Source organism: Mesocricetus auratus, unplaced genomic scaffold (genome assembly GCF_017639785.1).
Source record: "Mesocricetus auratus isolate SY011 unplaced genomic scaffold, BCM_Maur_2.0 Super-Scaffold_4256, whole genome shotgun sequence".
Lineage (NCBI taxonomy): Eukaryota > Metazoa > Chordata > Mammalia > Rodentia > Cricetidae > Mesocricetus > Mesocricetus auratus.
Window position 1 is genome coordinate 117,611,190 of NW_024429182.1, and position 26,486 is coordinate 117,637,675.

Consider the following 26,486-nt stretch of genomic DNA (forward strand, 5'->3'; position numbering starts at 1 on the left):
TTTTTTGGTGGTGGAGGCTGGAGCAGGGCGTTGCACTTGCCAGGTAAGTGCTCCATTTGTGAGTTAAGTCCTCAGCCCTTTAGGCAGCATTCTTTACAAGCTGGTTCTTAAGTCAAAATAGAGTGCTTTATAAGTGACAGGACAGGGTGAGGGGCAATCTAAAACGTGGTAATTCTGGGGTCTTGGTAATCTGCACCTTCCAAAGCCAGCACTCACTGCCTAGCTTGTCAAAAGGTTTGCATAAACTTGGAAGAAGGAAGGCTCAAACACAAGGCTCTGAGGTGATGCAGTTCCCCCGGCTAAGCCAGCGTTTGGCCCCGGAGGCCCTTTGCTCAGGTTAAGACAGGTTCAGAGTAGAGGAAAACCTCATCACCAAGTTGGGTGGTGGTGCATGCCTGTGACCAGCACGTGAGAGGCAGAGGCAGGAAGATCAGGATCTAGAGACATCCTTACATAGAGAGTGAGACTGAGAGGAGCCCAGGCTCTGTGAGATCCTTGTTTCTAGAAAACCAAGGGAAGGAACCACTACAACTATGCAACAAACACTACAACTACCAACAAACACTACAACTATGCAACAAACACTCAACTACACGATGACCCCGACTGGACCTTGACTTAGCTGAATCTCACTTGGTCTTTTCGCAGAACGTGGTCACATCTGGTATTTGTTTGCAGGGCTGGTTTAACATCACTTAGGAAATGGGCGTTCTGTGCACTGCCACTGAGCCCTGGGCTTTGATGCAGACACAGGAAACACCCTTTGTGTGCTTGTATGCACGGCGTGTGTGCTCTCATGCAGACGCTAAAGATCAACACGATATGTCCTCCTCTGTCACTCTCTCCTTTGGGTCTCTGGAGTTAGAGTCAGGTAGGTAGAACAACCAGACGTAAGCCCCAGGGACCCTCCCATGCCTGCCTCCTAGCTTTATAATCTACAGGCATGGACCCCACACCTGCCTTGGGAGCTGGGGATCCGAACTCAGGTCCTCAAGCAAGCACTTTATGCACCGAGCCACCTCTTGGCCCCCCAGACGCACCCTTTTTACGTAGAAGCCCCTCACTATACAAAGCACACACAAACACTCTACATTTTTAAGTCTTTTATTTTTTTTAAGTAAAGAAATCCCATTGAATCAAAGATAACAAAATTACAGCTTTTGTTTGTAATGATCTTTGTTCACCACCACACAGAATCAAAGTAGGATCAAAAGTAATGTGAGAACATAAAACAATCAAGGACGCCATTGTGTACTATAATTTCTTAATAAAGGTGAATATCGTCGTGGTTAGAAAAAGTTGCATTGCTAATTGCAGGTCCGAAACGCCTTGCTGGAGGAGTCGAAGGACACAGCGGCACAGGCAGGGGCTTTCAGAGCTCGGACTCCGAGATACAGTATTTCCGGGGCAGCATCTGGAGTTCCGTAAAACCCAGAGAGGGCAAAGCAAAGTGAACTAGAATCAGGAATGTGAGAGTGATGGTTCTTGAAAATCAATCTGGAAGCAGATGTGCCAGCTTAAGACTGTGGTTGGCTGGAGTTTACCTAGGAAAAGGAGGGAGGCGAGCTGGCCCCTCCCCCACCCTAGCCCCGGGTCACTAAGGCAGAGGCAGTGGGGAAGTTGCAAGCCCAGGTCCAGTGACCTGAGCCTGAGGCTGCAGGAGAGACCCAGGTCACCTGGAATGGGTGTGGGGATGGGGAGGTGACAGGATTCTACACAGCCTTGTGCTTTAGGAAAACTAAAGAGGCCAAAATGAAGACCAAAGTGAGTCTAGCCAGGAACTGGGTTCCCTCGTGAGAGCAACCTGGGAGAACAGTGGTTGGCCCCGGAGGACCAAGGAGGTTGGCAATTTCTTTTTCTTTTAGGTGATGTTGCCTGCTGTGTGTGTGGTCTGGGGGTAGAATGCCCAGAGGTGAAGGGTACTTCTGCAGGCGCCAGAAGTGGCCTGTCCCCAGCTTATGACAATAGAAGATTACTTGCCTAAAGGGGACCAGAATGGGGAGACAGAAGGCTATGGAATTTGTTACTAACTGACAGGAGTCTAGTTAAAGGCTGAGGACTTTCACGAGACTCAGGGTGCCAGATTTAACCTACCAATTAGAAATTAATTTCAGCTTCTTTATTAGGCATCGGTGAAAGCTCTAACTACACACATGCTAGGAAGACAGTTTGGAAAACACGGAGGACGGACTTTTCCAAAAGGGACAGCTGTCTATGTTCTGGGTGTCTGGGGACTGTTGGCGAGCTGGACTGTGTGGCCTGTCTCTAAGGACCACTACCAGAGGATGCTGGGCTGTAGCAAAGCACCAGGAGGCAGCAGAGACAGGCTGGCGGGGCAGCCTTTGCTCTCAATGCCGTTCTGTTAGTCGGCAGGGGCCTGTTCCTGTGTCCTTAGCTGTTAATATAGTTTAGGAAAAAACACCCTAGTATATGAAGAGGGGATACTGTCCTTTGCTTAGATACCAGGTGGAAGAAACCTGGCCCTCAACTGCTTGGTGTCTGGGTGCTGAGCAGGCCCCTTCTGGATGCATCTGGGTGATCCAAAGTGGCTTTGAGAGGAGTAAGGCAAAGAGGACAGGTGACAGGGTTGTTCCACACCACTCACGTTGTTGGAGGGGAGAGGTGGGGGTGACGTCACAGGAGCCTCCAGGCCACCTGAGGAAATTCTCTGGTTTGGCTGTGGCTTTGCCTCAAACTTTCAGAGTAAGAAGAGTTTGAATTCTTACGCCACAATGTTGTCATACCAGGGGATTTTCTAGAGGCAAGTTAAGGCTTTCTGGGTAAGGAAAACAATTCCAGATGAAACACCGTGACAGGACGCTGAAGTGACATGCTTCCTAACGACTTTCCTGTGTGTCTCAAGGAGGAAGCCCCAGGACTTCCTCCAACTCCACATATTTTTGTTTTTGTTTTTCCTTTTTCTTCTTCTTTTAAAAATGTCACTCTAAGCCAGAATCAAGGCCACGGGAAAAGAAAAGCCTCTCACATCTCTGACACCTGCTTCCGGGGCAAACACAAACAAGAACACATGTACTGTATCCCCGGAGCTGGCAAACTCTCTCTCAAGTCAGCCACTTACAAAGAGAGCTCTCATCCGGATGCCAGCCATATAAGCTCAGCTACCCAGAAGGCTCAGCCACGGAGTACAGCCTGGGTTCAGAATGAGCCTGTACAGGAAGGACTCTGTCCTGGCAACGGTCCATGCTTTGCCTGGTCACACTGAAGGACGGAGGTACTTTACTTATTACCGGTGGCCCTCACCTGCCACAGTCACGGGACTATGCTCAGAATATCGAGGAAACTGTCTTAGTGGTGAAGACAAGAAAGAGAGGCCAAAGATGGCTTTGGATTCCATCCAGAGTCCTAACTAGGAAAAGCTGACCGCGCACGCGCCTTCTCTCCGAGTCCTCTCAAGATGAACTGATGGGTCTCGATTCACCTGTTTTTACTTGGCAATGACTGAGAAAATGATCCGTAAATGGACGAAACAGTCTCAGAGATGATGTAGAATGAGGTAACAGGTTCAGAAAGGTGCAGTGACTTGCTCAGGTCCAAAGTGAGTTAGAGCGGGGGTGTGGGAGGTGTGGGGGGGCACACACACAGGCCTCCTGACCCTGGGTATGAAACACCATGGGGATAAAGGAAGACTTCCCTTTCAAGAACACTTCAGGTTCCCTGCAACTGTAAGATGCCACAGAAATGAAAAGAATATGGACAACACAACAAACTTGTCACCTTCATTCAGCTCAGGAATGGATGATGCAGTCATCGTAGTCTGGGAAAACTGTCTGCTAACTACCCAGTCTTGATTATCTCTTTTTCAAGCTAGGTTACTCTAAGTTGACCAAAGATAATGTCTTCCAATTATGTGAGAGGCAGGAGACACAGCTAGAGTAATGTGGATGCTTTCCTCACTTGGGTTTTAATGCTATCCCTGCTATAGTGCTATAGAATGGTCTAGATCCATATAATTTATGTCCTTGATCTTTAGAATATTCAAATGTTCTCTAAAAATTTGGCCTTTGGTTCTGAGTAAGTCCTTGATAGCCAGCAGACAGTTCACATCATTATCGGAAACGGACGACTTTGGGAAGAAAGCAAGGGAGCCCAGAGGAAAGAAAGAGGCTGACCTACATAGAGGGCTGTTCCCTCGTTCATTAGACAAGCTCCTCACACTCAGGCCTCTGTGCTCTCACTCAGGGTCAAACAAGCATTTTCCTGTCAGACTGCCATGGTCACGGTCTCATTTCCATGTCTGAGAGCCCAAAGCTTGAATAAAGAGCTTCAGTTGATTTCATGTGAAGCAAAATGGGACACCAGTGCCATTCAGAGCCACACACCAAGGAGGTTTCAGCTGGCACATGTCCCCTCCCCCAGTCCTGGGGGCTGGAGTACCAGCAGTGTGGCAACAAAGGCTGTGGCCCAGCTCTGCCTCTCCTGGGTGAGTCTCCAGGACTGCTGTAAAGACAGGACAGTCTCCCACTTCCTCCCAAGTGTGACAATAGGGCGACTTTTCTCTGAAGCAGGTGGCACCCAAGCTACTGCTTTGTCAGGACTTGGAAAGAGATGACCTCAGGCAAACGAAGAGAGGCGCTTACTTCTGGGGACCATGACTCAACTCTATCCCCTTATTGCTTTCTTTAAAATTTGTCTTCAGGGCTAAAGGCAGCAACAGGAACTATGTGAGTCTTCTAATAGCTGCGGTTGGGTGGAGGGAAACTGACAGTGAGGATTAGTTTCCAAATTGAGGAATGGATAATAAAGTGCCAATTTGTGCTAAGAGAACATAAAAAAAAAAAAAAGACATGCAACAGAGAAAGTGACAACCATTGGAGGGGCACAGTGACATAATTTGGTGAATGTGAAGAAATTATAGCAAAGCAAGCTGGAGACCCAGACAGCTCAGTCTTCCGGGAGAATGTCCACGTACAGTGTTATGGGATGATCTAGTGATTGTCAGAAAACAGTTCTTCAATCCACAGACGTTCCTGTTACAGTCTCTTGGGCCAATGCCCACACTCTCTATTCCGCCCGGGGCCCTGAGGATTGGCATTCGGGTACACAGGTGGCTCCTTAAATATCCGTACAGACTCACTACTATACTTCAGTCTGTCCTGGAGCCAAAGGAGATGAAGCAGAGAAAACAATTTTGTTTTTTTAAACAGTATCCAGGCAATTCACCCACAGTTTCATTTAATTCGAGAGCAACTGCTGATTTTTCAAAGTGCAGGTTCTTAGAGATTCAAGTACCACATGGATTCCAGAAGAGTACTTGAAGCTAGAGTGGCATGTCCACTCAAGAAGACATTTTGGAAATATCTACCCAACAGACAACCCGGAGGTTATTTAGTTACAAACCGGCTTCAAAAGAGCAGCCTCTCCTCTCAGGTGGACATACATTTCTTCAAACTCAGATCCAACTTTTGAGTCATTTGGTATCAAAACCCAGAGTTAGGCGGACCCTGGGCTGAGAAACTAAAATGACGAGCGAGTGATTAAGACTCTGAAATCTCTTTATATTAAATGGGGAAGGGGAACATTGCAAGGCCTGGTTTGCATGCTCAGCCCGGGAAGACAGACTCCCAGGCTCCCTCAGAGGGATGTTCTCTCAGACCTCAGTACACTGAGTTTGTCACTGAACTTTAAACTGGTGGTCATCTCGGCAGTCTACCTGGTAAGGGAAGAGAGTCAAGTCCAAAGGGACTTGTCCAGGGTCATACATCCGGGGAGAAACAGAGCTAGGGCTAAGCCCAAACGCCTTCCCCCTCTTAGGGACACCACACTGATATCACACAAAGGCAGTCATACAACAGGCCCTGCTGCTTTGGAGGTCTCTGAGAGCAAAGAGACACTGTGTCTTATGAGTGTCAATTAAATGAGCCACCAAGATGTTTCTAATTTAAAGGCGCTGTAGTATGGTGTTTCCCTCAGTTTGCTGGGTGATGAGAATTCCCTGGGGCACTTGTCAAAAATTAAAATCCCCAGGCCCCTTCCCAAACCCACCGAGTCAGCGTCTCCAAGGGGAGGGATCTGGGAGGCTGAATTTTTAGACAAATGCCCCATGCAACTCTCAGCAGCAGCAAGGTGGGAGGAAGGTGTCTTGGGAGATGGTGAGAAGGAATTGGCTTTAGACTCAGGGAATCTCTTTTGTTTTGGAGGCAAAACTCAGGCCCAGGAGGCCCCAGGCTCTCAGGCTCCCAAAGCTGAGTCATTTCTTCAGCATTGGTCAGGGATGCTGACTTCTTGTTGGAGACTCTACGAGGGCACACACAACTGTCACAAAGTGACACACACATCCTTCACGGTTCTCAGGGAAAGGCCTTTGATTGGCAAAGGGAAACTGCAGTTCGGATGCGCTCCTTAGTAGGAAAATTAGATGTAACTGGCGTGAAAGCAATCAGATACTGAAACTGGACAGAAAGGTGAGAATCTTGTAGCTTGTCACCATGGCTAACAATGTAATGGAGAAAACCCGTAACTAAGCACAAAAATAGCCTGGAGCTCCCAGGGAGAGCTGCCTACTTGAGACAGGGTGCATGATGGGTGGCCCCCACTGATGGTATGAGGTCAGATCCAGGTCACTGGGGGAGAGGGGAGACCTGAAACAGCCGTGGGTTCCAGAGGAGGGCTGCGGGAACACGCCAGAGTCCAGAGGCCTCATTCTAACTCCGCCTCCACCTGCTCGGTGTCTGAGCACTGGGACTTATTCCTTTCCCATTGGCAAATGGCATTGGCATACTCCACCACGAGCTTATCCATCCACGTCAGTGGCTCAGGGAACAGCACGGAGCCCTCGAAGAAGCCCAGGTGGCCCCCGTGCAGAGGCAGCACAAACATGACATTCTCCCGTTTCTCTGTGGGGGAAAGGCAGCAGAATTACAGCATCCTCTTAACTCCAGAGAAAGGTGAGAGAGCTGGGGAGGTGGGCATTCCCCAGAGGGCACCTAAGTGGGCATGCAACCATTGCTCACTGTGCTGTCTCTTCTCAAGTGGGCAGGCAAGTCGGACGGACCTCATGAGCCTGGCGGATAACGGGCACCAAAAAGGCTGGGGGCGCAGGTCAACAGTAAAACACTGCCCTAGCCTACGAAAACCCCCAGAGTTCAGTCTCCAGCACTGCCAAAAGGGCACCGGCTTCAGAAGATCTTAGAACTCATTCTTAAAGCTCTATAAACCCAAGCTGCGCCCCGACCTCCACATGACTAAGTTACAGCCTTAGGGGTGAAAGAGAGCGAGCGAGGGGAGCCAACGCTGTGCTGGGGATGCTGAAGAGCCCCAGCTGATTGATTGGCTGATGCTGAAGAGCCCCAGCTGATTGATTGGCTGATGCTGAAGAGCCCCAGCTGATTGGCTGTGCTTCCCAGCTTTGTGTTCCTGGATTCCTCAGGGTATCTTACTGAAATATATCCAACTCCAAGCGTGGGAAGGCTCAGAGGATGGGTCACAGCACTAAAGTGTGCAGGTGATCCGAGAGAAAAGAGAGCACAGAGCATCAACCTTCAGGATGAAGGCCAGGTAGCTCAGTGGTTAAGCGCACTGGCTGCTCTTCCAGAGGACATGGGTTCAGTTCCCAGCACCCACATGACAGCTCACAACTGTCTGTAACTCCCATTCCAGAGCATCCTCACACTGATATACATGCACACAAATCTTTAAAAAAAGATGCCCAGGCTCCCGGTGCCAGGCGCTAAATGTCTACCCTGAGAGCTGAGGGCCTGAGGCTGGACTTGGACTCATGTCTCACTCCCTCCACCCTTCCTTTCTAGTTGCTATTTTGCACATTTCTGCGGGACAGCGTTAGTCCTGTCGATGTTACTTTCCGGCCGGGAGATAAGCGCTGTTGCACGTGGCTGAGTGGGCTGTGGTGTGGTGTGCTGGGAGTCCACAGGGTGGCTGGGGGGTTGACAGGAGCCTTTCTCCTGGGCAGCACAGAAGCCCTGTGAGGCGGAAGCCCTCCTCTGCTGCTGTGGTGCAAGGGCAGGGTTAGCTCTTTCTTTAGGCTATGACATTTACGGGGGAAACGGAATCATAGAGGACTGTGATACCCCAGGGATCGGAAACTGCAATTCGAAATAACTGGAACCCCAGTCTTTCCTCTCTCTGCCTTCCCTGTAGTGCCGACACAGGATGGGTTAAGTCTGCATGGTTTCTGTGAGCAACGTTCTCTGCCACTTCAGCTGCCTATAACGTCCAGGCAGATGGAGGAGCTGTCTGTCACCAGAGGAAGCAGAATTGGCTTTGTTTTTGTTTTTTTGGTTTTTTTGTTTTGCTTTTTAGGGCAAATTTTAGTTCCAAATATCTCTTTCAGTCAGGCTCTCCCATTTAACGGAATGACAGCTATGAGACGACGCTGCTACAGACCACTCTCTTGGTGATGGGCATCAAGAACGGTCCCGTCTCCTGCACCAGGATGGAAGTCTAGGACTATCAATGAGCTGCCCCTCCCTCCAGAGAACAGCGGAGGTGACAAAGTTTACAGTGGTAATCCACTGTGTGGCTGGGGACACAGTGGGAAGAAACTCACCTGAGAGAGACTTTGGAATGGTTAGAAGGCTTTCGTGCACCAAGGGGTCGTCAGCTGCATTCACCAGCATAAGAGGCACGTATATCTACAGCAAGAAGGAAAACCGGAGTTGCATGGCCCGCTCCCTACCGGACACGCCTTTGAAGCAGAGGGAAATGCTCACAGCTCCGCTTGCTGGGTTGGAGCCTTGGGGTGCCTCGCTGTCACTGGAAGCGAGATGAGTGACAAGTCTGCTGTGATCACCACCCCGCAGCAGGTACAGTTAGGAGCGCAGCTGCCAGTGCCCCAGGAGACCTCTGTGCTCATGGGAGACTGGGCTCAGTGTGTACTTAATGCCACTCACAAGTGTTTCTGATTATTGTTAGTGTTTTGGATTAGCCACATTTCCCAGAAAAATGACAGCATCAAGAGTCTGTGTGTGTATCTGTCTGTCTGTCTATTATTTATTTATCTGTCTGTGTATGTAGGTATGTATCTATATATGTGTCTATGTATATATAGGTATCTAATATCTATCTATATATCTATCTATCTGTATGTATCTACTATCTATCTGTGTATCTATCTATATATATGTATATATGTATGTATGCATCTATCTATGTGTGTATGTATGTATCTGTCTATGTGTCTGTCTGTATGTATGTAAGCATGTATGTATCTTTTTGCCTGTCTGTCTGTCTGTCTGTCTGTCTGTCTGTCTACCTATGTGTCTTTATCTCAGGACCCTATTTCAAAAAACCAAGCATTAGAGATGTCACTCAGTGGTAGATCCCTTCAGCGGCATTTTAACAAAACTGCACAAACAAATAGGAGTGGGTTGGTGGGTATCAGGGAACACTTGGCAGGACTGTGCTCAGTTTGCTCATTAGTAAAACAGATGATAAGAGCCTCCTTTTGGTTTCCAGTGTAGGTGATGCTGATGGGTGCACTCAGACCTTCCTGAACTGCTATCCTGACATACGAAATGCCTGTGCTCTCCTGGAACTCTGGCATGTCAAATGATGCTGACTCAGGAGAACCCACAACCAAGACAGTCACAGAGCTATAATTCACAACCATCCCCATGAGCTGAGGATCAGGGGGTCGGGCACAGGGACACTCATAAACGGGAGCTGTGTGTTGGCATAAGGGCAATGGTGCATGGCAGGATGAGAGACGGGCTCAGTGCTGGTTCAGGTAAAAACATGGGCGTTGTGTTTGCCACAAACTTGGTAAACATAAGGTTTGCTGTAGCTGTTTAAAAGAACAGGTCAAAATCAGTCACCTTTAACTTTTTATTGCATTGATTTGTGTATCTCTCTCTCTCTCTCTCTCTCTCTCTCTCTCTCTCTCTCTCTCTCTCTCTGTGTGTGTGTGTGTGTGTTTGTGTTCATGGATGAGAGGTCAGGGAACAACTGGGGAGTTACTTCTCTTTTTCCACCATGTGGGCCCTGGGATTTGAACTCAGAATACCAGGCTTGGTGGCAAGCGCCTTCACCTGCTGAGCTATCTATCTTGCTAGCCTTCTTTCTCTATTTGAGTTGTGGTCTTTCAATATATTTCTGGCTGGCTGGGTCCTTGCTATGTACCCCAAGTTGTTACCAACTCACAGCAATCCTCCTGCCTCAGCTTCTTGAGTACTGGTTACCGCAGGTGCATCTACTATGCCTATTACATGTTTCAGAAGGCATGTTCCTTATCACTTTGATACAGAACTCCACCTAATTTATTCTGTGTTTACCAGACCATGGCAGAAATCCGGGAGTGCAGTCCTAGAAGGCATGCTAATAAGATATGTACAGCCACAAGACAGGTTCAAGGGCAGAAAGAAAGCCAGATGGATCTCCCGTGAAAAACCACACCAGAAATGGGTGTTTTTATTATTGTACTGTCAAAGGATGTCTAAGGATAAACTCCATGCTGCAGGCAATTTCATCCTTGAGAGAAGCCTGCGTGTCTGAGTACAGCTCTGGGCTTTAGAGTATGGGAGTCACAGCGCGGGCAGCCGGCTCAGTGGGAAATCTGAGTGATGAACTAGAGTGATGTTGGTCAAACGCTCGCTCTGCTTCCACCAGCGAACTCAGGAAGGGTATTTGTTGTCATGGGCAGAGCTGGCCCCCGTGAAACTGACTCTAAGGTGGGTCATGGTGACACTGATTTGGGGTGACATGGGGCCATGGTGACACTGATTTGGGGTGACTCTGACTCTGAGACGGGACAGCCACTCACCCTGTGCAGGTATCTCATGCAGCTTTCTTCCTCATAATATTCCTTCAGGGAGTTATAGCCATGGAACTTTCTGGAACACAAGCACATATACACACACAAAGGCAAAACAGTGTCTGTTAGAGAATTGAGCTGATGACTCTCCGGTTTCCACACTAACTCATGGCAATAGCAGAATCTGTACAGGCAGTGATTTCACCATGGTTCTAGCTTTCGCATAAATAAAATGAATGTAGGTGGCAGAGTTTGGAGCCGAGAGCATGGGCTTAAGATCTGGATTCGAGCCTGGTTCTGCCACTTTGTGTTGTGCAATCTCGGTTTCCTGGCCCTGGCGTCTCACTGTACAGTGGATCAAAGACAGGACCGTCCTTGCTGTGCTGTGACTGATGACAGAGTGCTTACGCGTACCTTGCCTGGAGAAACCTCAGTGTTAGCCGTTATAATCGGCATTGGCTGCAGCATCTTTTCAGGCAGCATAAACTGGTTTATCTCCTTTGATGGGAAACTCAGGGTCACAGACATGCATGAGCTAGAACTTTGCTTTTGTCAGGGTTACCCTGGAGCCGATGGAATGAAGTGTGCCGGAGAGTAAGATGTGACAAGAGCATTTTGAAGTTGCCAGTTCTGTCCAGGCAAGGAGCTATACCTGCCACTGACCACTTGAGGTTTCACAACAGAGAGGTCTGCAGCTCTGCTCAGCTCGTGCTGACAGGCCTGGAGAGTTCAGCTGGGGCTCTGACACCCTGATACCCCAAATTCTACCATTGGTCAGACCTCCCAACCTCCCTTTCTTTCCTACCAGGGTGGACCTTCCATTTCGACTCAGGTCTCTGAGATGTCCTGCCTCCCCCAGAGCTGTGACAGATCTCTTCTGCCTCTTCCCTTTTCAGGTATCTCGGTCAGAAACTGACCCAGAAGGCTCAGGCTAGACCAATAGGGACCCTGGTGGGGAAGCAAGCTGTGTACAGAGATCACATCCAGACTGTGTGAATCTGTCCTCTGTGGTCTTCCCAGAGTATTCCAATCCTCCAGCATTGCTGGTGACCACTCTGAGGACACTGCAGGAGTGGCCTGATGACAGAACCACAGCCACCCAATACTAACAATGATGAAGAGTTTTACCAGAATTGAAGGGACTTTTTCTTTGGGGCTTCAATTAAGAAGATGGATGGGAAATTTATATTAAATTAAAATTAAGTTACTTTTCTCTCCTTATTAGTTACCACAGTAAGCTATATACTGTACTCTTAGAGGGCTGGGCATCATTTATTTCTGTAGTAGTTTGAATGTAATTGGCCCCCATAATCTCATAGGGAGTCGCACTATTAGGAGGCGTGGCCTTGTTGGAATGGGTATGGCCTTATTGGAGGAAGTGTGTCACTGTGGGGTGGGCTTGAAGGTTTCCTATGCTCAGGATAATATTGCCCAGTGTCTTAGTCAAGATGTAGGACTCTCAGCTACCTCTCCAGCACCATGGCTCCTTGCAAACCACCATGGTCCCCACCGTGGTGATAATGGACTGAACCTTTGAAACTGTAAGCAAGTCACCTCAATTAAATGATTTCCTTGTACGAGTTGCTGATGTCTTTTCAAAGAAATAAAAGCCTTAATTAAGACAATTTCCACTTCTTAAATATACTAGCAATTCCATAGCTTCTATTTGCTTTGAGAAAACAGTAACCGTCACCTTCGACTTTACCTGGTGTGAAAGGATAGGAGTTTCATGACGGAAAAAAAGCAGAGCTCTTACAGCCTCAGGCCAATGGCCACCTATCCGAGGAAGACCTGCTTGGTTTAGGCTCTGTCTAAAGGTATCAAAGGATTGTGAAATGTGAAAGACAGGGACAAGGTCTGAGATGAACTCTACAAGGGAAGTTCTAACTTCAATTAGAAGGTGCTGGTGCCAGCAAAGGTGAGACCATTGGAGCCACCAATCCAGGCAGGGAAAGAGCGAATGAGAGAAATAGGCCGGGACTACAGCTTCTGCCCAGAAGTACCTCATCCCCATGCCCAGAGTGTGAAACCTACGGCTCTCTTGGTCTACCTCTGGTCATCTCTTTTGATAGACTCAGCCATCAAAGTCTGGATAAGCATGCTTGCCATGTAGAAGAAAAACTACTCCCCCACTGCAAAGGCAAACCTGGGGGCATTGATCTTGTCCTGTGTTGAGGCAGGACATACGGTGTACAGAGAGGGACACACTAGGTGTACGAGTGTGCCAGGTGAGCACACTTCATCCCCCAGTTCAAGCTGCCTGTGGCACATGGGAGGAGAGGCCACAGTCTTTACCCACTTCCAAGAGATGAGCATTTCCTATGATCTCTTATTCTAAGCACTAGACTCTTACTAAAATGAAAAAAAGCCACCAAAGCAAGTGGAGCAAGGCAGTGGCGCCGGGCAGAGCTGACCAGCACTGTGGCCTGGCCTTGGGGACCCACCTCATCACATTGTCATCAATCTGCATCAGGGATGTCGCTGTGTACAGCCGGCTCAAGTCTGTGTCCTCCAGGCTCTGGGGTTTCTTAACGTGGTCTCCAAAAAGAGCTTGTCTAGAACAAGGCACACAAGTAAACAGAGCAATGTGGGGGGAGAAATCACCACAGCAGAGCCCGCTGTCCTGTTCACAGGCAGACCAGGAGAGCTGGCTGCCATGGGACTAGAGATAGGGCAAACTAGACACACAGCCCTCGAGCTCTTTCATTCATTCATTCATTCATTCATTCATTTATTGTTTCCCTGTGTTACTGAGGATTGAACCTACACTCTTATGTAGTCCAGGCTAATTTTAAATCCCCCATGTAACCAAGGACGACCTTGGACTCCTGAGCCTCCTGCCTTTATCTCCCACATTCGGGGATTACAAGCATGTGCTACCATGCCTGATTCCTTCGAGCCTTTAGAACATCCAAGAAGATGGGCATGTATAGGAAAGGGAACATTAAAAGCCCTATTTTCCTTTCAGGATACCAAGACCAACTGAAGACTAGGTGTCAAGTTGGCTGGCTATTATACAACCTTTAGCACAGGGGAGGAAGCCCAGGAAGAGTGTTTTGGAAAAGCGATGGGCAGCAGGCCAAACAAGGAGATTCAGGTTTACACTGACGTTGATGCTGCCAAAGGTTGGCAGGTCCTTGTTCCTTTACAAGCTGTGTGTGTTGCTTAATAAGGAAGCTAACCAGCAATGCCTTCGGCATCTGGCTAAATCACAGCTCTCCACAGTGTTCACTGAAAAGCTGTAAACTGTCACCGTTGGTATCTACAGGCAGTTAGTTTTAGGATAGTCCTCAGATGCTGGGCAGTGGTGGCACACACCTTTAATCCTAGCAATTGTGAATTTGAGGCCAGCCTTGTTTACAGAGCGAGTTCCAGGACAGCCAGGGCTACACAGAGAAATTCTGTCTCGAAAAACAAACAAAACAAAACAACAACGACAAAAGAGGGTACTGCTCAGAGATCCAAATCCACAGATACTCCAGGACTGATATTTTTGGAGGGTGGTGGGCGGATGGGATAGAGTGGGGTCTCTTTGTGTTACCCAGGATGTTCTCAAACTCCTAGGCTCAAGCAACCTTGCTGCCTCAATTTTTTGAGTAGCTTGGACAACAAGAGCATGTGCCACCATACCTGGCTTTTGGATGAGCATGTAACTCTGCCATCTCCTGTATGTTTAATCATCTCTAAATTACATGTAATACCTAAGACATTGCGAGTGGAATGGAAACAGATGTTAGACTTGATTATACTGTTTAGGGCAGAAGAAATGAGGGTAATGGGGTTGGCTAGGCTAGTGACCCCCTCATTCCTCACAACTCCCTGTGTGTCTCTATGGAAACTGCATGGTTGGTCAAAGAGGACAACCTTCCCTAAATAGAGAATGGTCTTCAGTCAAGGGTATACAAGTAGCTACGCTCCCCTGCTAGAACCTGTAGACAGACTCTCAAGAGGTAAACTTGCACACATCCGGCACAGACAGAACCTTTGCAAGGCTAACTGTGATTTTCATCTGCTCTTGTTTGAACCTGTGCATCTGTGGAGACAGAGGAGTGGCTTCCATCCAGAGGTCATTTCTACGAAGAGGAATGGCCATTTTGGACATGACAGTGAAGGTAGGGATGACAACAGGCAGGGTGGACTTCCCTTCCATGCTCCTGCTCTCAGTCACGCAGCAGAGGGAGGACTGAGTCTGCTTTGAGGGTTGGCGCGACAGGAGGGAACAGTCATGCCAGAAATGCAGTGTTCTGGTATCCATTTATAACCTCTCTAAAAGGAGATCAACAGCCTTCCTTAGGACTTACTTTTTCCCAAATAAGGCGGCAAAGGATTGAATTCATAACCTAAAGTTTTCCTCAGAGTTCAGTTAGTTGGCTTTCTGTGATAAACACACTAACATGCCTTCCCAGTTTGTTAGCAATTGCATAATAAACCTTCGGGACTTTTTTTAAGCAACACTCCTCAACCTTTCAGCAAAACAAATCTTCTGCAGTAGGCTGCACTGTCCATTCTAGAGGTGCAGACACAAGGACTTAAATTTGGCATCGGCAATCTAACTTCACTCCGTCTGGCTAGAGAGTCTCAGTAAATCCTCAGACCCACTGGGACTTCAGCTGGGCTGTACTCTACTCTGTCCAGCATGTGTTCCTTGGAGTCCCAGGTTCTAGGGCAGTGCTGTGACCCTTTAATACAGTTCCTCATGTTCTGCTGACCCCCCAACCATAAAATTATTTTTGTTGCTACTTCATAACTGTAATTTTGCCACTGTTATGAATTGTAATGAAAACATCTGTGTTTTCCAGTGGCCTTAGGTGACCCCTCTGAAAAGGTCATTCAACCCACAGGTTGAGAACTACTGCTTGAGGAGGAGTGAAAACATGCCCAGATTACTCAAGGCACAGGACAGACCCAAGGAAAGCCTCAAAAAAGCAGCTTGGTGCAAGAAGGGGGGCCTAGATGGGCCTCAAGGACGGCGTGGGCCCAGTGGGCAATGCTGACAGGGACAGACAGGTGGAGACGCAGAGGGAGCAGGGTCTCCTCACACTCCTGTCCAGCTAGAGGGGAAGGGAGGAGCCAAAACAACAGTGGGGATAATCAGAACAAGGCCATTGCTAACATCGCTGACTCCTGCTCCCTCACATTACTCCAAGAGCCTGGAGCAGGCACCGCTGAGCCTCCCGCCACGGGGCTGAAGTTGAGGTCTGGACAAGACCCAGTCCTGAAGCCCTTCCCAGGAGCACCCTGAGGAGGAAGGCCACTTAAACAGTGCCAGGCAACCTCGGGGAGAAGAGTGTCACGTCTCAGCAGGAGTTACCAGCTATCGCCTTCGAGAAAAGAGGAGGAGGCCTAACCTGTGAGACAGGATGATCTTCTTCATGTTGTCGGCCATGAGGAAGTTGTAGAATCGGCGACACTGGTCCCACTGCATGAAGGTCTCCTGGGCCCTGGAAGAACCACAGCAAGTGAGAGACGCCATGACTACCACGAGGGACTGTGTGGACAGTGCATGCCTGGTTTGCGCCCGTGCTGGATACCAGCGTTGGTGTGCAGCATCCAGACATCGGGGGAGAAGCCACAAAGCCCTTTGAAGATGGCCCTGCAGGAAGCCTCCAGGCCCAGAAAGGCACAGCTGACACCCTCCTGGGGGTGAGAATCTGCTCCAACTGCTTAGATAAGTAAGTGGGGAGCATAAAGGTGCGTGTGCGCGATGTGTTCACAGTACAAATGCTGAAGCTTCAAGTGGAGAACAGCACACTTTTCGAGAAGCCACTATCACCGAGGGGCATTCTTGCTTTCATTAGTTCCTACCTCAGAGAAGATGGACTGCAGAGGTAAGGAGGGGAGGGTAGTCCTGGCCATAATGTTAGGAGTCAGCAGTGCAGAGGTTTTTAGGTTCAACACCACGGGTGCTGCTTAGTAAAAGTCCCTGGAGTTCACAGGGATCCAGAGCTTCACAGGGTGAGGACAAGGATACTGCGCCAATGAGCCTCTTGCCTCTGAAGGACGGACGTGTCTGCCTGTCAGGGTGCAGATGCGCCTTCCTGCTCCACCTGCCCCGCTGCCATCCCGGGATGAAAAGTCTCCTCCCGTCTCAAGTGTCCACAGGAAGAGAAGGCTACACCGGTTTACAGTATGGAACTTGCCTTCCTTCCTTCCTTCCTTCCTTCAGCCATGGCTATGAGCCCCGGCAGCGCCAGCACACAGGGACAATGCCCTTCTCTAGCTGGCCTCAGGATTCCATGTGGAGGGCTGCAGGGTCTCAGCCAAATGTCAATCACGCTCTAGAGAATCAACCTACCTCCTTCTCTCCTTATTGTATGAGGCTGATGTGACAACGGGAAATTGCGTGTCTGCAGCTCTTAGCGGCCTCTGGGAAGGTGGGAAGGAAAGCACTTCACCATCCTAGGTTCCTACTTGAGTCACTCTTGTTTGCCTCACTTGAACACCTTACTTTGCTAACTGTGCTGCTCATCTGCCAACAGCAGATGGCGCTATTGCTGCACAATGCAAGGAGACTTGTATATTGTAAGATTGGTGCGTTGAGAGGACAGCAGAGGGGAGAGAGGAGGAGAAGAAAAGGACAAATTTGTCAGCAGCTTCCTATTTATAAAAACCCAGATCTCTGAACACTGGGCTAGCATTCACAGCCAGTTCCCTGCACCGAGGCTGGAAGGGAATCCAGTGGTGTCTAACAGCAAAGATGACAAAGGTGGGTGGAACATTAGACCAGCTGTCGGGCGGAAGCAGGGAGGACCCCTCATCTCCAGGCCCTGCTCCCTCCGATCTGGTGGAAGGCTGCCCCCTCAGTATCCAAGTGACCGGGCAGGAGGGTTCTGGCTAGTTCTATGTGACTGTGAACTGGGAGATGGATATTTCTCAGTGAGCCACAATAAAGGGCATATGGGACGAGAGGCTAACCTAGTCCGAAATGCCAGAGCTGGAGGTCACCAAACCCAATGACTGCTTAACATGGAATCCTCTGAGAAACGGGTCAAGAAGGCAGATTCCGGGGTTCCTCAAATGAAAACCTCCAGACGTAGGGCTCCACCACCCTGAACTTGTTTCTAACATGATCCCCTCAAGTGAATGTTTTTAAACCTTACTATTATTGCGTGTGCATGATGATATGTGTATGTGTACATGCCATGGCACACGCATGGAGGTCAGAGGACCGCTCTATGGAGCTGATTTTGGCTAGCTTTGGCTTATGTGGGTTTTGGTCATCAAACTTGGGTCATCGGACTTCCCCAGAAAATGCATTTACCCACGGAGCCATCTTGCCAGTCACTCCAGAGACAAGTTCATCAGACTGGCCTCTGTGATCCCTGATCTAAGCCACCCTCTTCATTTCCCAGTGACAGCAGTGATGCTGCTGGACATTATGTCTGTGGCCAGGCATTGCTCCGAGTACGTCAGGCACACGAACTCATCCTCATCCTGCAGAGGGTCTGCTGGCAGGAGACCAAGGGAAGGCAGCAGCTATTACAGTGGTCTTGGTGATCCAACTGCTGGATCTGATCCTAAAATACTGTGATGCATCTCAGGCTTAACAGGCCTGCTAGGACGACTCTGGTGTATGACATGGAAGCAGGCCCAGCTGAGTCCAAGTCTGCAAGGTGCTCCCTGGACCTGTTATTGGCTGAGTGCAATAAACAACTACTGTCAGCGCTGAAGGACGCATTCGTGCGTGCGTGCGTGTGTGTGTGTGTGTGTGTGTGTGTGTGTGTGTGTGTGTGCGCGCGCGCGCGTGGTGAGAGAGAGAGAGAGAGAGAGAGAGAGAGAGAGGCGCAGACGACTCACCTCAGCGCACTGTACCCCTGGCACACGCTGACACAGCACAGGACCTTTTCCTGGTTTGCCTGCTTCTCCCCCAGGTATTTGCACACGATGTTACCACCCAGGCTGAAGCCCACGACGACCAGCTGGGTCTGGGGATATGTCTTCTTGATGTAGTTCACCATGGCTCCAAATTCCCACGTGCAGCCTGAGGGCAAAAGGTGAGGTCACCCGATCATTTCAGATGCAACAAATACTGAAGAAAATGCAAGCTAGAGCGTTTATAACTGGGTGCCAATACACTGAAAGAACGAGCCACACATGCATGCATGTTGAGAAAGGACAGGAAGCAGATAGATATTGCTTTTTAGCTGTGTGAGAGATGTTCCCTCATATTAGGGAAAACTGGGCATTAGCCTTGTCTGTGAGCACATGTATGCACATCGGTAGATTTACAATGCCCCTTTAAAGATGGCTGCGATTTACTAGTTTATATGCTCCTGGGCAGCCAAGATCTTCAGGGTCAGTGTAAGTACCTATCTTCATGCACAGATATAAACACAGCAAGAGTTAAACCCCGTGGGGATTGATTGGCTTCTTAGCTACAAATTGGGGTGGTATACCCATGTGTACAATGATTCGTGGTGTTAGAACCCAAAGCGCGTTATTTACAGGATCTTCTTGCCAACTCTGGGGAGGGAAAGAAGATGAACTCTAGTCCAGAGGGACACCTGGGACACTCTGCAGGGTTCAGCCAAAAGTTCTTGATGACATAGGGATAGAGTGCCAAGGGAGGCCAACTCATTCAGAAACACTCAGAGGGACTGTGTGAATGGAGAGGGTGTTTGGGCCTGGCTGGCCCAGGAGGAATGATTTCAGCTGGTGACCTCTGGGAAGCTGTCAGAGCCAAGCTATGCCACTGCGGCTTTGCTACGAGAAAGAGGTTGGTGGGTATTTATAGGCAAAGGATTTAGCACGTTCTTCTGAAGGGCTAAGACCAGACTAAAAGGAGCCAACTTAAGAGTAAAACCTAGCTGAAAACCTACTGGAGGCCAGCAGAAGCACATGCCACACACCAGCAATGGAAAAGGGGATTTACAATGGGAGTGGGAGCTGCCGCACTGCCATTGGCACAGAGGTTTGACACCCTAAATGGCCCAACAATAGCTTCCAGAATTGGCAAGCTTAGGGGACAACACTTTTTTGTTTTGTTTTTTTGAGATAGGGTTTCTCTGTGTAGCTTTGGAGCCTGTCCTGGCACTTGCTCTGCAGATCAGGCTGGCCTTGAACTCTGCTTCTCAAGTGCTGGGATTAAAGGCATGAACCACCAACGCCCGGCCCGGGGAACAACATTTTTAAGATCTAGAACAACTCTCTTCTATCTGTCTGTGCTGTTTGATACAAACTAGAGTTACTGGGGAAGAGAGAACCTTAATTGATACGATGTCTCCATCAGATTGGGCTATAGGCCAGTCTGAGGGACATTTGGGGGTGGTGCTTAATGATTGTTTTGGGAGGGTCCAACACACTATGGGTGGTGCTGGGCCGCTGGCCTTGAGTTGTATAAAAAGCAAGCCAATAAGCAGCAGTCCTTCCTGCTGCCCTGATTTCCCTCAATGATGGGCTGTGACCTGCAGTTAGAGATGAAATACACTCTTTCCTTCCCCAGGTTGCTTTTGGACATGGAATTTAATAACAGCAATAGAAACCAAACTAAGGCACATGTATTGCGTTCATCTTTTTCCTTGCGGGGGAGTGGCCTCCTGTATCCTAACCTGTCATCCGAAGAATGCTCTTAGGAAGTCCCCCTGGGTGGTCTATGTGTAGCGCTAGGCCTAATAACCATTTCTCTAAAGGCTTGTTATCTGGGCATTATGGCTCACTTCTGTCATCTTAGCATTTGGGAGTCTGAGGCAGGTTGGTAGTCCAGCTGGGGCAACATAGCAAGACCTTGTCAAAAGACAAAGAATAAAAACAAGCAGGCCTAATGGTACACCTTTGTAACCCAGCACCCTAGGTGCATGCATGCCTGTGTGTATGCTGAGGCGGGATTTCTTGAAGTAGAGGGCAGATTGCACTATCTAGCGATTTTCAGGCTAGCCTCACAAAACAAACGACAGCAAGTGACCCACTTTGAACTATATAAGGAAGGATTTTTTTGTTTTTGTTTTTGTTTTTCAAGACAGGGTTTTTCTGTGGAACCCTGGCTGTCCTAGGACTCTTTCTGCAGACCAGGCTGGCCTAGAACTCAGAGATCTGCCTGCCTCTGCCTCCTGAGTGCTGGGATCAAAGACATACATCAAGCTGCTCAGAAAGAAAGAATTTTTTTTTGAAGCATGCTCTTGTCTACTTCTAGGCGATTGCAGTAAGAGTCTTGCACAGATGGGGGCGCTGCGAGTGTTTTAGAAGCTTGGATAACTTTCCTCATTTCTCTAAATGCAAGGTTTTCCCAGGAGGCCATACGGTTCCAGGTTACCATAACCAGGCACTCCCTTAAGATCCTTCCCACCTGACAGAAATTTGTTTGGGGTAATGCTCCTCCGAAAAGAGAGACTCAGAAAACCTGCTGGCAGTGAATCTCCCAGCAAAGGGCTGGGCAGGTTCAGTGGCAGCCATGTTTGTTTGGCAAATAGACAGCTCTAGGTTTGATTCTCTGGCCCTGCAAAAAGGGATATATAAGCATGACTGCAAGAGTGAGGGTCTGTGGCCCAGCATGTGGGAACCTGCCCCAGACCTGCTGACCCAGCAGCTCCAGAGGCAGGGCCACACCGAGCTGCAGGGTTCTAACGTTCCTCCTTCAGAGGGTATGGGTATTCTGAGTCTACATTTCCGGTGTGATGCTGACGCTGTTGGTCCAGGGGTTCACTGGAGAATTACTATCCTAGTGGATAGGGAAGGAGGATAGAAGCCTCGGTTCTGTTTCTTTTGTTTTCAAAAGGCTAGTGGAGAAAGACGTTCTGTGTTATTCATAGGTAAGAAAATTAAAATTAAAATAACAACTAGCATTATTTTTTTTCTGCTGCTGAAATCAGGAAAAAAATCAAGTTTGTCAATATTCAAAACTGGGGAGTTGCAAGTAACGGGCTTGCAAGTATGTTCACTGTGAATGAGCCCATGGTGGTGCACCGTACGGCATGGTGGTAAACGGTGGTGCACCGTACGGCATGGTGGAACAGAGAGACCTCAGAATGCATCATGGTAACATTATTAGTGCTTTAAAAAGTACAGCACTGTGGCTGGAGAGACGACTCACTGATCAAGAGCACTGGCTGCTCTTGCAGAGGACCCAGATTCCGTTCCCAGCACTCATACGGCAGCTCACAACCACCTGGAACTCCAGTTCCAGGGGATCGAATGTCTCCTTCTGACTTCTGAGCACCAGGCATGCACAAGACACACAGATATTCATGCAGGCAAAACACCCAACACACTCTAGCAGTCTGAATAAGAACTGTTCCCCTTAGTCTTGGCATTTGAAACATGGTCCCCAGCTGGTGGTGCTGTTTTTAGATGTTTAGGAGGTATGGCCTTGTCACTGAGGCAGGCTTTGAAAGTTTAAAGGCTCACACTTTGTGCTCATAGTTCAGGATGTGAGCTTTCAACACCCTGCTCTGGCCACCGTCCTGTCTGCTGCCTCTGTCCCACCATTATGGACACTCTCTAGAATCATAAGCCCATATAAACTCTCCTATAAGTTGCCTTGCTGTTAGCATTTTATCACAGCAACAGAAAGGCAGCTAATATGCACATATTTGTTTTTTAAAGTACAATCAATCCTTAAGCCAGGTATGGTGGCATACACCTGAAATCCTAGTACTTGGGAGATGGATGGGGGGTGGAGTGGGGGGCGGGATCAGGAGTTTAAGGTTGGTGTTGGCTACAAAGCATGTTCCAGGCCAGCTTGGGCTACAAGAGACCTTATCTCAAAAAAAACAGAAACAGTCTAATTATTTGAATCCTTGACACTAAGGGCAGAAGGACTATGAGCTCAGGCCCAGCCTGGGTTGCGCAGTTAGACCCTGTCTCAAATAAGAACAAAATAAAAACAGTGTTTTTTGCTAGCAATTCCATTTCTGGGAACCTTATGCTGCAGACATAAGGTGTGCAAAGATGTATGCACATGAATGTTCTTGGCAGCTGCTGTTTGTAGCAGTGAAGACCTTGGAACAGAGTAGTGGGCGGGGGTACACGGACCATTGCTCTGCTGTGAAAGAGAAGGATGATGAGGGACCTGACCTGCTGGGTGATGATGATCCATCTTCCAGAGGGGCCAAACGAGGGAGGGAGCGGGAAAGGAGCCATCCCACGTGTGCTTGGTTTATAAGGGAATTCTATGTGTGCACATATCTAATCGAGTATTTGTGAAAAACTGTGGCAGAAACCAAGAAGAGAACTGTGGGCCTTATGCTTAATAAAAGCAACCTAGCTAGTTTAAATCTCCAGCCAAATAAAGATCCCCAAGGCCAGTTTCAACTGTGCTGAAGAGACACTACACATCAATAATTCGGAGAGCAGTCTATGCTGGGGACGCTATTTGCATGAGGAATGGTTCTAAGGGGATTTTTTTGTTGTTGTTTTTACACTATTAAATGTAAAAATTTTTCTCTACCATTTCTATGGATTTCTGCCTAATATCAGCCTTGGCTAATTACTTGTATCTCTATGCTGTGTTCTAACAGTGAGTGAGCTGCTATTAGATTATAAACTCCATAAAGATGTCCTTCATCTTGCTCCCTATTGCATCTGTGAGCCAGATGCTTAAAGGATGCTTAATTGGCATAACCTAAGCCAAGAGATGGAAGGGGGAAGCATACTCTTCTGTAGGCTTTCTGTTGGATCACACAGATAAAAAAAAAAAAAAAAAAAAAGAACTCTTGGCCGAGGTGACTTGTCCTCCCCCACAAGGTGAGCGGGGATGCTGGTCAGAGTGGGGATGCTGGTCAGAGCGGGGATGCTTGGATGCTGGTCAGAGTGGGATGCTGGTCAGACTGGGATGCTGGCCTGAGTGGGGATGCTGGTCAGACTGGGATGCTGGTCACAGTGGGGATGCTGGTCAGAGTGGGGTTGCTGGTCAGAGCGGGGATGCTTGGATGCTGGTCAGAGTGGGGATGCTGGTCAGAGTGGGATGCTGGCCTGAGTGGGGATGCTGGTCAGAGTGGGGATGCTGGTCAGAGTGGGGATGCTGGTCAGACTGGGATGCTGGTCAGAGTGGGGTTGCTGGCCTGAGTGGGATGCTGGTCAGAGTGGGGATGCTGGTCAGACTGGGATGCTGGTCAGAGTGGGGATGCTTGGATGCTGGTCAGAGTGGGGATGCTGGCCTGAGCGGGGATGCTGGCCTGAGTAGGATGCTGGTCAGAGTGGGGATGCTGGTCAGAGTGGGATGCTGGCCTGAGTGGGGATGCTGGTCAGAGTGGGGATGCTGGTCAGAGTGGGGATGCTGGTCAGAGTGGGGTTGCTGGCCTGAGTGGGATGCTGGTCAGAGTGGGGATGCTGGTCAGACTGGGATGCTGGTCAGAGTGGGGATGCTTGGATGCTGGTCAGAGTGGGGATGCTGGCCTGAGCGTGGATGCTGGTCAGAGTGGGGATGCTGGCCTGAGTGGGGATGCTGGCCTGAGCGGGGATGCTGGCCTGAGTGGGATGCTGGTCAGAGTGGGGATGCTGGTCAGAGTGGGATGCTGGCCTTTGGTATCTGCATCTGAATTTCAAGCCCAAGTCTCCTGCCCTGTATCACAAACCTACAGAGGCAACAGTACTGCAGGAGAGTACTGCTCAATTATTAAAGATTCACTGTCGATTTGAACCTAATTATTTGAGACCTGGAACAGTCACAAAACTTGGATTTTCTATACAACTGAGAAGCAATTACAGTTAATGGTGTAGGCTCTTTGGGAACCTTCATTTCATTAAATTGAAACACATCTGACCTGGATAAAGGGCCAGCTTATCCTGGATAAGCTGTCATTTGTCTATGAAGAGCAGACACCTATCCTCGGCAAGGGAAGGGAAGTCATGGTGTGACTACCTAGTGCCAGGACTGCCCTCTTCACAACGCTGGGAACTCCTGATGCTCTTAGGCCCACCTGGCTTCTTTTGCTAAGTACTACAGTAATCTGTATGTCCACAGTGGGGGTTTAGTGAGGTTCTATGTATTTGGTCCTTCCGGGATTAGCACCAGTAACAAGATTAGACATCTAATCTCACTGTAGCTTTCAAAGACAAGATGAAATATGAGCCACTAGGCTGGCTTTAGAGAGATGAGTCACACAAGATGACAGAACAGTATTGGAAGAGAACGGGCAAAAAGCTGTTGCCTTTTCTTCAAGCCTTCTCCCCCACGGAAAGACAAAGTGAAGTCTCTCTGAAAGCTGCTATTTCAAAAGCTATTCCTGGGCCGGGGATGCAGCTCAGCTGGTAGAGTGTCTGTCTAGTATGCAGGAAGCCCTGGGCAAATCCGCGGCACCACAAACTTGGCTGAGGTGGTACAAGACCGTAATCCTAACACTTGGGAGATGGAGGCAAAAGTTAGAAGTTTAGGGTCATGCTTGGCAGCACAGTGAGTTTAGGCCTGCATGGACCACATGAGACCCTACCTCAAAAAAGAAACCAAAACCCAAATGACATGACCATGACTAAGCAGCTAAAATACACAAAGCTGGAGACGTGGTGTTCCTGTGCATGCAGCCACTGAGTCATTCTGCACGCCCCGTGCCAGGCATGGGCCTGGCATTTGGTAGGTGTGTCACAGGATGTGAGTGAGTGAGAGCAAAGCGTGACTCATGCTCAACAAAAGCACACACACTGGGCATACATGCAGGGCACACACGCAGGGCACACACACTGGGCACACATGCAGGTCACACACACTGGACACACACACTGGGCACACGCACGCAGGGCACACACACAGGGCACACACACTGGGCACACACTGGGCACACACTGGGCACACATGCAGGGCACACACACTGGGCACACGCACTGGGCACACACTCAGGTCACACACTCAGGGCACACGAGCAGAGCACACATGCAGGACACACGCACTGAGCACACATGCAGGGCACACATGCAGGGCACACACACAGGACACACACTGGGCACACGCACAGGTCACACACTCAGGGCACACGAGCAGAGCACACACGCAGGGCACACGCACTGGACACACACACTGGGCACACATGCAGGGCACACACTCAGGGCACACACACTGGAAACACACTGGAAACACATGCAGGACACACACTGGGCACACACACTGGGCACACACAGGTCACACACACTGGGTACACACACTGGGCACACACACTGGACACACGCTGGGCACACACTCAGGGCACACACACTGGGCACACACTCAGGGCACACGCACTGGCTGGCACCGTCCTATGGGTGGGAAATGAGCACCTGAGCATCTGTCCCACTAAGTTAACAACGTGGCTCGCTGACAGCAGGTGGTTGGGGCTCAGCAACTCCTGTCACTTTCATAGTAAAGGTACATGAGCCATTTCTTAAAGCCAAGGGGAAGCTACCCGGGAAGAGTCACCCAGGAAGAAAATAGCTGCAGAGAAGAAGCGAGATGCCTTGTCCTTATCTCAGAAAGACATTGAGCACTTCCAGCTTCATCTGTCCTGGAAATGCCTTCCTAGGACTACAGGCTTACACACCAGGATCTCACACACGGGGATCTCACACACCAGAATCTCACACACTGGGATCTTACACACCGGGATCTTACATACCAGCATCTCACACACAAGGATCTCACACACTGGGATCTTATACATGGGGATCTCACACACCGGGATCTTACACACCAGCATCTCACACACGGGGATCTTTCAGAACTGTCCTGAAGCATATGGCCCTGCTCCTCAGCAACTGTCCCTTAAAGATGTTTGAGGTCTGGCCACATCACCGCTTTCACTCCTCCTCCCTTCCCCCCTTGTCCCCTTGTCTGTCTCCCTTCCCTTGGTGTCTACTGCCA

The 26,486-nt window shown here is 49.2% G+C and overlaps 1 protein-coding gene across 4 annotated transcripts in view; it reads right to left on the minus strand.

The window, feature by feature from the left end:
- Nucleotides 1–1,088: 1,088 nt before the first annotated feature.
- Nucleotides 1,089–26,486, minus strand: part of Abhd2 (abhydrolase domain containing 2, acylglycerol lipase) — a 90,321-nt gene continuing 64,923 nt past the window's right edge. For all 4 annotated transcript variants that reach the window (XM_005077784.4, XM_013118940.2, XM_040729969.1 and 1 more), the window contains 6 exons: nt 18,524–18,707; nt 16,075–16,167; nt 13,171–13,281; nt 10,736–10,805; nt 8,525–8,609; nt 1,089–6,854 (listed from right to left, as the gene is read on the minus strand). In XM_005077784.4, coding sequence (XP_005077841.1) covers nt 6,658–6,854; nt 8,525–8,609; nt 10,736–10,805; nt 13,171–13,281; nt 16,075–16,167; nt 18,524–18,707 — 740 coding nt within the window. In that variant the 3' untranslated portion in view covers nt 1,089–6,657. The remainder of the gene's footprint in view (nt 6,855–8,524; nt 8,610–10,735; nt 10,806–13,170; nt 13,282–16,074; nt 16,168–18,523; nt 18,708–26,486) is intronic.